The 17,127-nt window shown below is 40.6% G+C and overlaps 1 protein-coding gene across 15 annotated transcripts in view; it reads left to right on the top strand.

The window, feature by feature from the left end:
* Positions 1 to 17,127, top strand: part of MAPKAP1 (MAPK associated protein 1) — a 233,740-nt gene that overhangs the window by 41,225 nt on the left and 175,388 nt on the right. For 14 of the 15 annotated variants that reach the window (XM_055541149.1, XM_055541156.1, XM_055541144.1 and 11 more), the window contains one exon: positions 5,466 to 5,614. In XM_055541149.1, the coding sequence (XP_055397124.1) occupies positions 5,466 to 5,614 (149 nt within the window). Of the gene's footprint in view, positions 1 to 5,465; positions 5,615 to 6,933; positions 6,955 to 17,127 lie in introns of those variants that run through there. The other variant, XM_055541158.1, reaches the window with a different exon arrangement.

Here is a 17,127-nt window from a genome sequence, read left to right as displayed (position 1 = left end):
AAGGAAATGGCAACCCACTCCAGTGTTCTTGCCTGGAGAATCCCAGGGATGGGGGAGCCTGGTGGGCTGCCATCTATGGGGTCGCACAGAGTTGGACACAACTGAAGCGACTTAGCAGCAGCAGCAGCAGCAGGCTTTTGCTGTTGTAGATGGCACTGCAGTGAAAAGCCTCCCACATATGAGTTTTGTTTTATTGCTAGTATCCCTAGGATCAGATCCTGAAAGTGATATTGCTGGGTCAAGAGGTAAATATATGGTTTTCTTGGACATTCCCACATTCCCCCTTAGTTGAGAATTTACTCTTTTGCATTCCCTCTAGTAATAGTGTCTATTTCCTCATAGCCTTAACATTTTTGATTTTTGCCAATCTGATAGAAGTGCAGTGGTATCAGTGTGTAGTTTTAATTTGCGTATCTCTTATTGTGAATGTGGTTGCACATCTTTCCATTTGGTTAAGAGTTATTCGAGTTTCTTCTTCTGTGAATATTGTATATTTTTCTATAGGGTTGTTGATCAATGTCTTCTCTACTTTGAGACTCTTTATATAATTAGGAAGTTTTTATTTTTATAGCATCAGATTTATCCATTTTCTTATTCTGAAGTTTATAACTCATATTTAAAAAAAAACTCATTGGCTGGCTCTGGGTTGGGTCGGGGAGGAAAATGTGGAAACAAGACCAGTTTGAAGATGGTGGTAATAATCCAGCTTCCATAGCCATAGGTGGTTCTGGATATCTTCTAAAGTTTCTCTTGATGGATAAAGTGTGAAAGAGAAAAGTGGAATGACACTTAAGTTTTTTGCCTGGCAGAACAGAGTTGACATTAACTGAGAAGATGATTGTGGAAGGGGCAGGTTAGTGGAAAGATCAAGAGGTTGGTTATATAAGGACATGAAAAGTTTGAGATGCCATCAGGCAACCAGGTAGAGGAGTGAAATAGAAAGTTGAATATGCAAGTCTGTAATTTTAGTGAGTATTTAGGAATAATCATTTAGAAGTTATCAGCATACAAGGGTATTTATTTATTTAAGTTTTCCCTATTTATTTATTTTTTTATTGAGGTATGCTTACATACATTGAAATGTACAAGTGTTAAATGTTTGATGACTTTTGCCAACATACACACCCGGGTAACTAACATTCCAGTCAAGTATGTAGCATTTCTGTAACCCAGAAAGTTCCCTCGCGCTTTCTAGTTAATCCACTGCCCAAAGGCAATTACTATTCCGATTTATATCACCACAATTTAGTTTTTACTTTTGTAAAATGGTGTTTCTTCAATTTCAGTCTGAATTTGGCAATAAGGAGTTCATGATCCAAGCCACAGTCAGCTCCTGGTCTTGTTTTTGCTGACTGTATAGAGCTTCTCCATCTGTTTTTGCTGACTGTATAGAGCTGCAAAGAATATAATCAATCTGATTTCAGTGTCGACCATCTGGTGATGTCCATGTGTAGAGTCTTCTCCTGTGTTGTTGGAAGAGGGTGTTTGCTATGACCAGTGCATTCTCTTGGCAGAACTCTATTAGCCTTTGCCCTGCTTCATTCTGTACTCCAAGGCCAAATTTGCCTGTTACTCCAGGTATTTCTTGACTTCCTACTTTTGCATTCCAGTCCCCTATAATGAACATCTTTTTTGGGTGTTAGCTCGAGAAGGTCTTGTAGGTATTCATAAAACAGTTCAACTTCAGCTTCTTCAGCGTTACTGGTCGGGACATAGGCTTGGATTACCATGATATTGAACATGGAACAACAGACTGGTTCCAAATAGGAAAAGGAGTACGTCGAGACTGTATATTGTCACCCTGCTCATTTAACTTACATGCAGAGTACATCATGAGAAATGCTGGGCTGGATGAAGCACAAGCTGGAATCAACATTGTCGGGAGAAATGTCAATAACCTCAGATGTGCAGATGACACCACCCTTATGGCAGAAAGTGAAGAAGAACTAAAGAGCCTCTTGATGAAAGCGAAAGAGCAGAGTGAAAAAGTTGGCTTAAAGCTCAGCATTCAGAAAACGAAGATCATGGCATCTGGTCCCATCACTTCATGGCAAATAGATGGGGCAACAGTGGAAACAGTGGCTGACTTTATTTTTCTGGACTCCAAAATCACTGCAGATGGTGATTTCAGCCATGAAATTGAAAGATGCTTACTGCTTGGAAGGAAAGTTATGACCAGCCTAGACAACATATTAAAAAGCAAAAACATTACTTTGTCAACAAAGGTCCGTCTAGTCAAAGCTATGGTTTTTCCAATGGTCACGTATGGATGTGAGAATTGGACTGTAAAGAAAGCTGAGTGCCGAAGAATTGATGCTTTTGAACTGTGGCGTTGGAGAAGACTCTTGAGAGTCTCTTGGATTGTGAAGAGATCCAACCAGTCCATCTTAAGGGAGATCAGTCCTGGGTGTTCATTGGAAGGACTGATGTTGAAGCTGAAATTCCAATACTTTGGCTACCTGATGCGAAGAGCTGATCTCATTTGAAAAGATCCTGATGCTGGGAAAGATTGAGGGCAGGAGGAGAAGGGGACGACAGAGGATGAGATGGTTGGATGGCATCACCGACTTGATGGACATGGGTTTGGGTGGACTCGAGGAGTTGGTGATGGACAGGGAGGCCTGGCGTGCTGCGGTTCACAGGGTCGCAAAGAGTTGGACACAACTGAGTGACTGAATCGAACTGAAAATGGTGTTTACCTACGTATTTTATCTTTTTGGCTATGCTGCACCGCTTGTGGGATCTTCATACTACAGCCAGGGATCAAACCTGGGCCTCTGGCAGTGAAATCCAGGAATCACTAATCCAGATTCTGGAATATATAAGTACATTAATCAACAGGTTAATATCTATTAATTATACATTAATAGCAATAGATTAAAATACACATTTAAGAACATTTTAGATTGCTACTAAAGTGGTATTTTAAATATTGGAAGTGCTGTTCTACCTGTAATCAATCAACAAGTTTATTGCTGTACTTTGGAAAGGAATGATCCTTTATCAAGCACCTATTTCTTCTTGTTCAGTCACTAAGTCATGTCTGATTCTTTGCAACCCCATGAACTGCATCACACCAGGCTTCCCTGTCCTTCACTGTCTCCCGTAGTTTGCTCAAACTCATATCTATTGAGTTGGTGCAGCCATCCAACTGTCTCATCCTCTGTCGCCCTCTTCTCCTGCCCTCAGTCTTTCCCAGCACTAACGTCTTAGCATCAGGTGGACAAAGTATTGGAAAAAGCAAAAACAAAAAACCTACTGGGTGCTAGGAACAATGCCAGGTGTCTTCTTATCTTGTCCCCACAGTGATCCTAAGAGATAAGTTACCAATAACTCCAGAAGAAACTGTGAGTTTATCAAAGTTGTGACTTATCAAAGTCACTGTACTGTTATCAGTAGAGTTAAGTGTGAAGTGATAACGTATTAACTCTTCCATTCTCTGACTAATTCCCAGTTGGACTTCTCTCCTCAACCTATGACACTTTCCCCCTTCCTCCTTTGGTTCCTACATCATGGAGAAAAGGATCTAATTGTTTTTTAAAAGGTGGCATTTCTGGAGAAGGAAATGGAAATCCACTTCAGTATTCTTGCCTGGAAAATCCAATGGATGGAGGAACACAGTGGGCTACAGTCCATGGGGTCACAAGAGTTGGACACAACTTAGCGACTAAACGACCACCACCACCTAACTCCTTACCACAGACTGAACACATGCGTAATTTCCATGCTCAGGTATTTAGTCAGCACAGTGCTTGGTGAGATCCTAGTTTGGTAATCGCAATTACAGATAGTTGATCTGGATGTTTCAGTCTTAGGACTGTATCATACAGGTGTTATCCTTGTACAGGTCTGTGTTTAGTTACATAACTTCCTCGTCCATTCTGCCCTGGCCTTTGGGAGGTCCATCTGCTTTCTCCCTTTCCCTTTCCATTGTTCTGCTGACCCGGGAGGCTGGATTTGGAGGTTCACTCTCTGGACATACCAGATTGTATGCATGCATATCATAATCATAGTAGCCTTCTTGTTGATTCAGGTCACTAAATGCATGAGGTTTTCAGAAATGTATGCTACTATTAACAAAATAAATAAATAATTTTCTGGGCCCAAGAAGCTAGCATACTATTCATTCACACACAAAAAATACGTCACTTTGCTATCTAATCCACATTCTGAATTTGTAAGTACATGTAATCAACAGATTAATATCTGTCAATTATACATTCATAGCAACAGGTCCTTTTCTCCTTGTTTGCCATATAAATCTATAGGGACTCATCTGATAAAGTTGTCCCACTAATTTGTTGAAAATAACTTGTTACCTTTTTAAAAAGTTCTAAGTGACTATTTCAGAATTATGTTTAATCTCAGTTCAGGTTGGTTGTGCTCAAGAATGGAATGAATTGAATTTAGTTATTGCATATTTTAAGATTGATTCATTTGAAACTTTAAGTATGGAAAATTTCGAACATCACAAAAATAAAAAGTACAATGAACCCCCATGTACTTATCATCCAGCTATCACCTTAAATGACATTCAGATTAATATAGAGAATTAAATGATCTTTGAGAGGGTATGGAACTAACTTGTCTTGGTTCACTAATGAGTAAGTGCTGAAGATTTTGATTTAATAACTTAATCTGAATTCCTTCAATCATTATTTTATTCATTGATTCATGCAATGAAATTTATTGAAGGTCTACTGTGTTCATTAGTGCCTAATGGCTAAGAGCCTTGGTGGGGTGCAAATCTTAGCCCTGCTCCTTACAGGCTGTGTGACCAGGGGCTAATCAAACTATTCTATGCTTCAGTTTCCACACTGACACAATTGAGATAATGCTAGTGTCTACCTCAAAAGTTTGTTATGAGGTTTAGATGAGATAAACTGGCTTCCTCAATGTATGTTAATTACTGTTATTATAAATACTCTTCCTCCTTTTCCTTTTCCACTTCTTCATCTTTGTCATCCAGATTATGTGCTAGGTACACATTGGGAACCATGAGAGGGTTAAGTTGTGAACCGTGTCCTTGAAAAACCAGAACTTCAAAATTAGAGGGAGGAGAGTCCTTTAGGATTATCTGGTTTGACAAGTCCAGAGAGGTTAGTGAATAGTCCAGAATCACACATCTGTTAGTGGCAAAGCCAGGCCAAAGCTTAGATCTCGCAGCTGTGAAATGCTCTTCTTATAGGATAGCCCTTCTGTTGATTTATCTTACCTCTGCCCCTTTCCTTAAACCCTCGTCTTTCTAAATTGACAAACATGACCTAGATGTATATTTCAGTGTTCTGCTGGTTCAGTGCACAGACATAACAGTATATGTTAGGCCTGTTGCACATATCAGACCTGAACATGTCCTTGGATACTCCCTGCTTAAGGTTCCAAGGAAGACTTTAGGGAAGGTAGACACAGGTCGTCTCTCTCTGTTGTAATCACAAAGATGTTTTTATCTTCCTCTTGTATCACAGCCCAGGAGTTAAAGTCACTGTTTGAAAAAAAGTCCCTCAAAGAGAAACCTCCAAATTCTGGGAAGCAGTCTATATTATCTGTACGCCTGGAGCAGTGCCCCCTGCAGCTGAATAATCCCTTTAACGAGTACTCCAAATTTGATGGCAAGGTAAGTAAACTGTAATGCATCCCTTCAGGTAATGCCTCGACTGAATGGAGTTACTGTTGGTATTGTCATTCTTATTTTTATCAGATTTACATTTAAGTAGGTTTCAAAAGGGAGTCAGAATAAACAAAGGATGTCTCTCACATTTTCAAAGACTGAGGGTGTGAAAAGGTCTGGATTTGGGCTTAACTGTTGTTTCCACAGTGATGTGTTTGGGAAGATGAAAACAGAAACAGTCCTGAGATAGGAATGTGTGTGTTCCTGTTTCTATGTCCTGAGGTTTAGGTTAGTCAGGTTGTGATTAATTAAGGTCTAACTGTGGGGAAAGCCTTGAAAATGGTTCTGGGAGGCAGTTTGCATTGTCTTGTATGAGTCTTGATTATAACTCCACAAATTGTGGACGTTAGAGCTTCTCTTCAGAATTCTAGGATGTTGCTTTGCATTTCAGTATTTTATTGAATCTCGTTTGACTCTTGCTGTGCAGGATGACTTAATTTTTTCCTGTCCTGACAATTTACAGTTTGTAAAATTAAAGTGTGTTTATTTTCCTTTTAGAAAAAGGACCATTATTTTAAGTGGAGTATAGCTCTACGTGAGCACCCACTCTCCTGCATTCCCACATTCTGTGTCTCTGTACCAAACTGAGCTGGGCTTCTTTCAGAACTGTAGCAGTCGATTTTTTTATTTATTGCCATTATGTTTGCCGTCTGTCAGTGGCATGGGGGTGCTGAGTGATAGCTTGTTGCCTGGAGGGATTGTGTACAATTTGTCTTATTTCAGCACAGTTGCAATTAATAAACATAGAACTCTTTGCTTATGTTTGCACTTTTCATATTCAAGTCCTGGTTATATGCTGGTTCTGTCAGTTGTCATCTTTGAGCATGGTGATGTTCTTTACTTTGAAACACTTTCATCTCATACAATTCAGCATGGTTTCACTGGTTTTTTGTTTAGTATCTAAGTCATGTCCAACCCTTTGCCACCCTATGGACTGTGGCCCCCCAGGCTCCTCTGCCGATGGGATTTCCCAAGCAAGAATACCCAACAACAGCTGGGTTGTCATTTCCTTAAGGAAGCATATATGGCCGTTGGCACATGAGGTCATTGATGCTGGCAGAGAAGAACAGAAACTAAAAACAAAATGCATAAGTAACATAAAATCCTAATTTGCTCAGGAATTTTCCCCCTAAAACATCAGAAAGCACTTTTAGTAAGTTAGAGATTGTATCCTGTGAAGAGCTGCTCTTCAGTCTGCCCCTGCCCCCATCTCCTGCTGCTGCTTGTGGAATACAGCAGAGAGAAGGGTCCCCCTAGGGAACGGGAACGTCAGCCTCTGGAAACAAGTGAGTTGGGCTTAAGGGGACTTTTTTTTGGAAATACTGCAGTTGATTCATTTGGAAATGTGAGACGTTATTATTGGGATTAGATTACATGGCTGGAATTTATTTGTTTCCTATCGTCTCATTGTTTGAGGATGTAATGAATTCTGGAGTAATTAATATGTGGTAATGCTTTGCCAACAAAATAGCACAGATCTTTAAAAATACCATATTCTAGAATTTTGATTATGCTATTAGATTCTCCTATAAATTACTTACACTTGGACTTGTTTGAAGGTTGTGAACTCTGTGTGTTATATATACCTAATTTCTGAAGTGCCAGGAAGGAATTGAAAACTAAACCATTTCCTCAGTCACAAAGGAATTATTTTTGCTAGATGTGTGTTTACACTTACAACTCTTGATGTTTTTTGTCATATCAAATGTATTTGTAATCAGCAAAGGGTGTGAGCATGGCCCAATCACCATTGTACAATTGATTAAGAAAGATTTATATATCGATAAGTCTTTCTTGTGATACAATGCTATTTTTTTATTATCCTACATATTACAATTGCTAAAACACAATTAAACCCTTGTTCTCATCTATTATTTAATATTGATGCATTTGGCAGATGTGTAATGAAAGTGGCTAATATTTGAAGGATATTGTACTGTACATATTAAATTAGTCTTTCTTTTATCTTTGTGAAATGCATCAATATGATATTCAGTGACATCTCAATGATTAATAGAGAATTATACTTGAGTCAAGCCTTTTCGTAACCTAGAAATTAAAATGACTATTCAAATAACACCTCAAAATGATGAAATTAGCATTTTGTGATTGCATAATAATGGGATTGTAGTAGTTATAACAGCACCATGGCTGCCTCTAGAGTTAAGATCATGTCAACCCCTTGATAATAAAGCCTTTCTGTGAGAGTCGACTTTAATAATTTCCAGATTGATTCTTCCCATAAATCATTTGACTTTCAGCACTAAATTTTTGTTACTGTTGTAACTTAAAATTATTTTATTTTTATTCAGTTCATATTTAAGAAGTGAAATGAGTGTCCTGTTTTAATGCTTCACCATCTTGTCATCACTCCCTGTTTTTGCTTCAAATGTAAGAGTTTTTCATGTATTTTGATAGTTCCTTCTTTTTTTGCAAAGGTTTGTTAAAGCCACTAAAATATGTACAGTTTTTCCCCCCTTACAAATATTCACAATGCTTTTCTTGGGAATAACTTTTGCCTTATTTACATAATTAACTGAGTTGCTTAGGTCTCTTGGGCAAATGGTACATAATTGGGGAGAGAAAGGGACAGGAAAGAGTTTGGGGTCAATTAAATATGCTAAAAAACTACTTAATTATGTATTTCCTCAAGAGACTAACTGCTGTGAAATCCTCCTTATGATTAAACTAGCCTTGGATTTGAAAAAAAGGATTTTGTTTTTGGTATGGTCTTACAGTTACATCAGAGTTAAGCAAGCATCTTTAAGAGTTTGTGCAAACTGAATTGTTGTTGGTTTTAGTGATTCCAAGGGTGAGCATCTCTTAGCCACTGTGCTGAATTAAAGTGAATACTTTCAAATAGTTTCTGGTTCCTGTAGCTGGTAAATAATTTTATTTTTTTAAAATTGTGGTTGGTTGTAACTTCTTGAAGATATACAGTTGAGAGGGAAGGCCATACTTAGGCATAGGCTTTATGGTAATTTTGAAGGGTTTTTTGATCAGGTTTATTACTGTTTTTGGCTTCCCTTGTAGCTCAGTAAAGAATCTGCCTGCACTGCAGGAGACCCGGGTTCAGTCCTTGGGTTGGGAAGATCCCCTGGAAAAGGAAATGGCAACCCACTCCAGTATTCTTGCCTGGACAGAGAAGCCTGGTGGATTATAGTCCATGGGGTTGCAAAGAGTCGGACATGACTTAACGATTAAACCACTACCATTACTGTGTTTGTATTATTTTTTTTTGGCAAATTGGCAGGGCTATCATGACCTGTTTTAGATTCGTAGGTTATTAATAACCCTGTTTACTGATCATTTGAAAACAGACCAAGACAGATTGCAAGTGGTTTTAAGGAATGCTTAGCTGGACAAGGCAAAACCAGGCTCAGCCATCTGCCTCAAGTCTTTGGGCTTGTTAAAAACAGAACCTCTGATTAATGAACAAAACCAACCTCTGTTTTAGAGGTGAGATAATAGGAACATTTTTGTGCTGATCCTTGTGATCTCCCTGAATGTGGGAAATGTTGGGTGTGACGGGAGTTGCTCTGAGGCACTGAAGGCGTGATAGGCAGTGAACATTCAGCACTGATTTCAGTATTCCTAAATATGTGGGTTTCTGCCCTGTCTCTCCACCTTTTAAAAAAATGAAGTCTTATTTTAAAAAGTATCTTTTCATTCCATGCCTTACCACTTAGTTGAGAAGCTTTAGCTAGTACATTGACATCACTGTTTTGTTTAAACTGTGTTTACAAATATTATCATCATCAATAGACCTCCAGAAGTTCAGATATGCACCTCCTGTCAATACTGTTACTAACAAAGAAATGGTACTGATTATCAGCTGTGTGACTGAAGTCAGGTTTTTCATCTCACTGAACCTCAGACGTAGGAAAAGAAAGTGAGTTCCTTCCTCACAATCCTGATGAATCCATCAAATAGGATAAAACCCCCAGCACAGGAAGAGGCAGTATAATTTAGTTGGGAAGCAGATCTATTTTGAAGTAAGATTTGAGTTTGAATCCTGACTCTATCACTTAATGGTGTGACGTCAGGCTGGTTACTTAACCTCGTGAAGCTGCAGTCCTCGTACGTGGAATGAGGTGGTGGCGGCGTGTCTCTCTCTGGAGGATTGAGACAGCACGCTGGAAGCACCCAGCAAACGCAAACACCTCACTTCTGCCCCCTCTCTCTCTGTAAAGTAAAGGGTGTGGGCCAGTCCTGCTCTCTTTGCTTTATACTTCATTAGATTGTTGACAGGATAGAGCGAGAGGAAATGTGCTCTTCAAGCCTGGAGTTTAGCATGGTTAAACAAGATTCACAGCAGACTGGGTGACGGTGGTCTGCTTGTAGAAGTCCAGGGAATCAGTCCAGTGGGGTTTTGACCTTTAACTTGAAATAGGAAGATTAAGACAAGTAATTACTTTCATTTTTTTTTTTCCTTTCTGCAATGGCTGTTTTCTAAACATCAGGTGAGAAGGTAGTGTGATGTCAGTATTGCTTGGCAGTTTACTAAAACATTAAATATCTTACTTATTTGACTTAGCGAAATTACACTCTGAGTATGAGGAGGATGTTTGCCTTGACAGGTACTTTAAAAAGCAGAACCAGTTCTGATTGATATAAACAACTGTGACTTTGATTGTGTTAACTTATTAGAAAGTAACCGTTTCTCTGTTAGAAACTGTTTTAACAGGGAAGCTGCAGAGAGCATGGGGGAAGGGATAATTCATGAGTGCTAATTGCTTGGCTGTTAATTTTCATAAGTGTTGATAGAAGCAGTTCCTTAAATTAAACTTTGTTTAAAATGTATCAGGGGAAATATTCCACAATGTCGAGCCTGAAGTGAAAATTAATATGAATGCTGTGGCAATTAACACATACTGGTTAATAGCTTTTAGCAGCATTTTGGGATGATAGTCCTTAAATACATTTTTGCATGCTGCTCTTGTTGCAGCATTGTTCCAGTCTATGTCTGGATAATTATGAACAAATGTTTTCTACAATCATTGGTATTAAGTAGCTCTCTTCACAGAAAAGTCATTTAAAACTTTGCAGAAAGTGCGAAGGGACTGAAAACTGTTGCAGACTCATGAAAGGCCAGCGAATCGCCGTCTTGGAAAGGCAAATTGCCTTTCTGAGGAAAATGCTCCTCCTCTGTTACCCTGGGAACGGCCCCCTCTTATATGGTAAGGTACTTTAGCTTCAGGATCTCTCCAAAAAATGATAACCTGGACTTCCAAGTGCTGATTATGTTTCTGGACAGCAGCTTTTGCTTATTGCTGCCTGAGCTGAGACATGGCCTTGAGCCTAAGGGCCTTCTGCCCTTTGACCTTGCTTCTTTCTTCTGACCAACCTCCCTCCCCACTAAAGTTAGCCAGCCGCCCCGTCCTCCCCACCAGAGGAGGTGGCTGAGAATGGAGTTGGCTCTGTCGATCTCATTTCCCTCCTTCCTTTCAATAAGAGTGCTTCGGGGGTTCACTTGGCTTAGCGCCTATAAAGAGGCAGATCTCAAGAGAGAGAGACAATCTGAGGTAACTCTGTTGTTTGAATTAGGAGCTATTTGTCTCTCTCTTCCATTGGCTTCATGAAACATACCTTTTTAAATAAGGGCAAGTAAAGCCCCAACATTTGGCAACTTCTCCCTGTGGTTGTATTTTGCTAGCCTTCCTTTTCATAGACCAGTTTTTATTGGTCTGTTCTATTTCTAAAGCAAGATTTATTAGATATTTACTACTTATTCACACAGCGTGGTATACCAAGAAAAGGACCAAATTCATTAATTTAAAACTATCTTTTCCTGCTGTTATTTCCCCCTACAGTTGTACGAATGCAGTGCTCTTCCGGTGGCTCAGCCTTTCCTGGAAATCTCCAGGGGAGGCTCTGGGATTTTTGTCTGGGTGGTGTTCACAATGAATTAAATAAGAATCTTACAACAAAAGAAAGTGTTTTCAGCATCCTCTTCTGCAGTTAAATTCTCAAGGCTGAGTTCTTAAATGTAGCTTATTCCACTCTGAGCTTTCTGTCCCGGCCTCATTTCTGCAGTTTGTTCTGTGTCTTGCCAGTCCGGAGGCTTCCTCTAATTTTAGAGCCATCCTCTAGAAATTCCCATCAGAGGTGGAATTCACCATCAACTCAGACTTTTCAAAGGAAGGCAGAATTTTGCAATGATAAGAGCATGTTTGTCAGGCTTGGGTTAGAATTCTCACTTGGCTATTTACTTGCTGTGCGATCCTGGGCAGACTGCTTTACCTTCTTTAAGCCTGTTTTCATATCTATAAAATAAGGTTCATGATACTTACCAGAAAATGCTGTTGTGAGGATTTAATGAGAATTATAAATGCGTACATAGTGTATGTGGTCAGTGCTGGAAGATGTATTGGCTTCCTTTGACCACATTGCCATTTATTTACTTCCTATTTAATGAGAGTCTGCTACATACCAGGCACTGTTAAGTAAAATCTGGATATAGTAATGAGTCAAAACAGACCTGGTTTCTGACTTCATGAAGCTTCCTCTCTTGGCAGGAAGATAGATGTTATATAAATAATCACCAAACTAAGTGCAAAATTGCAGTCATAGTATTGTTTAGTCACTAAATCGTGTCTCTTTTGTGACCCCATGGAATGTAGCCCACCAGGCTCCTCTGTTCATGGGATTTCCCAGGCAAGAATACTGGAGTGGGTTGCCATTTCCTTCTCCAGGGGAATCTTCCCGACCCAGGGATCGAACACGCATCTCCTACAATGGTGAGCGGATTCTTTACCCCTAAGCCACCAGGGAAGCCCCACAGTCATAATATCAGTTCAGTTCAGTCTCTCAGTCGTGTCTGACTCTTTGCGACCCCATGAACCCCAGCATGCCAGGCCTCCCTGTCCATCACCAACTCCTGGAGTCCACCCAAACCCATGTCCATTGAGTTGGTGATGCCATCCAACCATCTCATCCTCTGTCGTCCCCTTCTCCTCCTGCCCTCAATCTTTCCCAGCATCAGGGTCTTTTCAAATGAGTCAGCTCTTCACATCAGGTGGCCAAAGTATTGGAATTTCAGCTTCAACATCAGTCCTTTCAATGAACACTCAGGACTGATCTCCTTTAGGATGGGCTGGTTGGATCTCCTTGCAGTCCAAGGGACTCTCAAGAGTCTTCTCCAACACCACAGTTCAAAAGCATCAATTCTTTTGCACTCAGCTTTCTTTATGGTCCAACTCTCACATCCATACATGACTACTGGAAAAACCATAGCCTTGACTAGATGGTCTTTGGTTGACAAAATAATGTCTCTGCTGCTGCTGCTGCTGCTAAGTTGTTTCAGTCGTGTCCGACTCTTTGCAGCCCCATAGATGGCCGCCCACCAGGCTCCCCCATCCCTGGGATTCTCCAGGCAAGAACACTGGAGTGGGTTGCCATTTCCTTCTCCAGCGCATGAAAGTGAAAAGTGAAAGGGAAGTTAGTTGCTCAATCGTGTCTGACTCTTAGCGACGCCCTGGACTGCAGCCTACCAGGCTCCTCCGTCCATGGGATTTTCCAGGCAAGAGTACTGGAGTGGGGTGCCATTGCCTTCTCCGACCTTCTCTGCTAGTCACAACTAATTAGTTACCAAGTTCCAAGAGAGATACTGAAGGCTTTAGGAGGGTTTTCATAGGGACATATGACCTCGTCTAGGCTGTCAGGGATGGTTATCTCTGTGAAGGTGACTCAACCTGAGAGTTGAAGGCAGAGTAAGAACTAGCTAGGTGAAGGGAGAGGAGAAAGGACTTTCAGAGGATCTGAGGCAAGTGGCGGGGGTCGGGGGTGCAGCTTGGAGATTTGGGAAACTAGAAGGCTGTGTGCTGGAGCCCAGGACTGAGGTAGATTGTGGTGCAGGGGGAAGCTGCAGGGGCTGGTTCTACCACATATGGCTGTAGGAGTGTCCTCTGCAACCTGAGAATATAGGAGAGCCTTGAACCAGTTAAATGAGGAGGGAGAGTCACAAGGTTTGTGTTTTGAAAAGATCCCTGAAGCTCTGATGAAGAGAACACACTGGAGAAGGGTTTGTGAGGCTTGAGAGACCAATCAAGACATTTTTGGCAGTGGTCCAGGTAAGAGAGATGGTAACATGGGCTTACTTATTGGTGATGGAGGAGTGGATGATTGCAAGAGGTACTTAGTAGGTAAAAGTGATAGGGCTTGATGATGGGTTGACTATATGTCAGGGAACATATAGGAGAAAGGAGTTTCAAGGATGATTTCTTGATCAGTTTCTGGCTTGAGGAACTGAATAGATGCCATCTTTGAATTAGGAAGCACTGAAAGAGGGCTGCGGATGCTGCAGAAGTTACTGTCCTGAGCTGGTTTGACAACACGTCACAGCCTGTTACCATGTCCTTAAAGACACTACACATATTCTTTTTTGGAGGGGATAGGGTATACCCTGCTTGTTAGGCTTATATTGGAGGCATCCGAGACAGGGTCTGGGATGAGCATGGGCTAGGAGCCAGGAGCCTCTTCTCTGTTTCCACTTCACAGCCAGCTTTGGTACTTTGGCTGAGAAATTGCCCTAGAAGTCAGTCCCCTTCTCTGAGATAGGGCTGTACTTTCAGATGCCTAATCCAGCTCGTCAGGCCCTTCAGAGGAGAAAATGAGATAATAATTTTAAATGAGGCAGATGTCAGGTGTCCTTTAAGAAAATATATTGATTGTAATTCTTGGAGATTAGGGGAGTAAGAGGTAAAACATGGACATATTTTTGCTATAATAAGATTGCTGTTGTGGTCCTACCCTCTTCCTGGCTAATTAAATACCAGATTAGCAGATGAAATCTGGTTGGAATGAATAGCAAACACTGAGATCGCAGTGAAAGCATGGGAGACAATCTGTTTTATAGGTGTGGTGGGACTGCAGATGGTGGGGTTTTATACTGAGCTTTCTTATTGCGGGCAACTTGCTCTGCGTAATTTGCAATGTAGAGATTTTCTTGTCGCTCCAAGTGCTAGGCCTTGATTTTATTATGTTGAAGACAACTATCCATAAATATTGAGTGACAGCCTAGGGTCACCCACTTCGGCATGGAATCTAGGTGTCCTAATTCTTAGAGATTTTTATTTTCATTCTTAATGGCATTCATACTTATGGAAACCTGAGTTCCAGGTTCTCAGGTTTCCTGAGACCATGTGGTGGAAAGAACACAGACACAGAAGATGTTTTAGCCCTGGCCATACTGTGGACTCTGTGACAGGTCACCTCCCATCTCTAACAAAGCCCCAGTTTCTGCATGTTTAGAATGAGGAACTTGGTTTAGATGATCGCTGGATTTCTTTTTGGCTTTAAGGTTCCATAGTTTTGTGATTGGAGAAGGCAATGGCACCCCACTCCAGTACTCCTGCCTGGAAAATCCCATGGATGGAGGAGCCTGGAAGGCTGCAGTCCATGGGGTCGCTAAGAGTCGGACATGACTGAGCGACTTCACTTTCACTTTTCACTTTCATACACTGGAGAAGGAAATGGCAACCCACTCCAGTGTTCTTGCCTGGAGAATCCCAGGGACGGGGGAGCCTGATGGGCTGCTGACTATGGGGTCACACAGAGTCGGACACGACTGAAATGACTTAGCAGCAGCAGTTTTGTGATTGGAGGTGATTGACATCAGTGATATATAGAAGGTTATAAATGGGAAAGGAATAAGGAAAACTTGAACTCTTGAATAGATGATCATATACATACATGTTGCTACTTTCCTCTTTTAGTTGATCATAACAAAATTGTGGTAGAGGTAGTTTTATCTCCATTTTAGAAATGAATAAACTGAGGCTCAGAAAGAGAAAGTGACTTGCCCAAGGAGACCCCATTAGTATATGGCAAGACTGGTATTTCAGTATCTTATTCCAGTACCACAACTTTCTTAGAGTCTTTTACAGTCATCTTTGTGGAGGAAACACAGTATTGTTAATATCTGAAATTTTTCAAAATTTAAAAACAAAATAATTTTCCCTTTACCAGTAGACTTGGAATCTGATACACTGGTTTAGCTCTTATCAGTTGTGTCTGTTTATTGTTAATATCTGAAATTTTTCAAAATTTAAAAACAAAATAATTTTCCCTTTACCAGTAGACTTGGAATCTGATACACTGGTTTAGCTCTTATCAGTTGTGTCTGTTTAGTGAGTTACTGCATTTTGTAAGCCTCAATTTTCTCACATGTAATAAAGAAATAATGAGATATTGGGGCTGAGGAAGAAGGGAATTGCTTTACACATCAAATCTAGTGAAAGTGAAAGTTGCTCAATTGTGTCCGACTCTTTGCGACTCTATAGACTATACAGTCCATGGAATTCTCCAGGCAGAATACTGGAGAGGGTAGCCATTCCCTTCTCCAGGGGATCTTCCCAACCCAGAGATCAAATCCAGGTCTCCCGCATTGCAGGCGGATTCTTTACCAGCTGAGCCACCAGGGAAGTCACAAATCCAGTGTGTGTCCCACAAATGCTGTTTTCTTTCCACTGATCTTCCTGGTAAGCAGAGTGGGTTCATTCATCCATCCATCCATTCATCTATCCATCCAACAAATTATTTACTAAGCATTCAGATTGTACTGGTTCATTTCAAATGTTTATTACATACTGGCTGTGTGCTAGGCACTGATAAGACAGGGCTAACCACCATAGAGGAATTTGAAGATAAGAGTGCCCATGTAGCCAACATGTGAGGAAGCACGTTTCTCAGTCAGGATTGTGCCCAGAGCTGAGGATTGTGGCATTGTTCCATGACTGCAGGTGCATACGATTGAGCAGAGGAACAGACCCATGAACTAGCGTTAAATGTGATAGGTGCCGTAGTATAGGCCTATAAGGAAGACTGAAGTTGGGAGGCAGCAACGATGTTCATCCAGTTTGTTATCCTAGGTGAGTTTGTCTGAATTTTGATTGTATTAATACCTAGAGGGCAAGTTTGGTCACTGTTTAATGAAGCCCAGCTTGGCACTCTCCACACATAAATGCGGACTTTTTAAAAATGGCAGTGATAAATTTCAAATGTCATTACTCTTTGAAGCTTACAACTATATGGCAGTATCACAGGAGCAGCGTTTTTATTAATATATCCACTCCTTTCTGTTAAATTGAAGTTTTAAAACCTAGACCAAGATACATGTAAGAAAGTAAGTTTAGGAAATTTGCAAAATATGCTCCTATGCAACCAAAGATTAAATTGATTTGTTATATGTGCATTTAGCTACAATTCATTTTAATTGTCTGTATGAAGTTAAAAAGTATTAGTGTCAGATAAAGATTCATCACCAGAGCGTGATTTAGGGCTGGTGCTGGAGAACGCAGGCATGTGTTCCGGCAGATGTTTGTATAAGGCGCTGTCTTTCCTGACAGCAGTTAAAAAGTATGGTTACAGTAATCAAATTGCGGTACAGCGACTCAGAGGCTAGGGCCAGATTGAATTAAAATAGATAGAAGATTTATGAATAGCAATAGCTGTGATAA

Source organism: Bubalus kerabau, chromosome 11 (genome assembly GCF_029407905.1).
Source record: "Bubalus kerabau isolate K-KA32 ecotype Philippines breed swamp buffalo chromosome 11, PCC_UOA_SB_1v2, whole genome shotgun sequence".
NCBI lineage: Eukaryota > Metazoa > Chordata > Mammalia > Artiodactyla > Bovidae > Bubalus > Bubalus kerabau.
The sequence above is the reverse complement of the archived record's forward strand: the minus strand, read 5'-3'. Positions and strand labels throughout refer to the sequence as shown.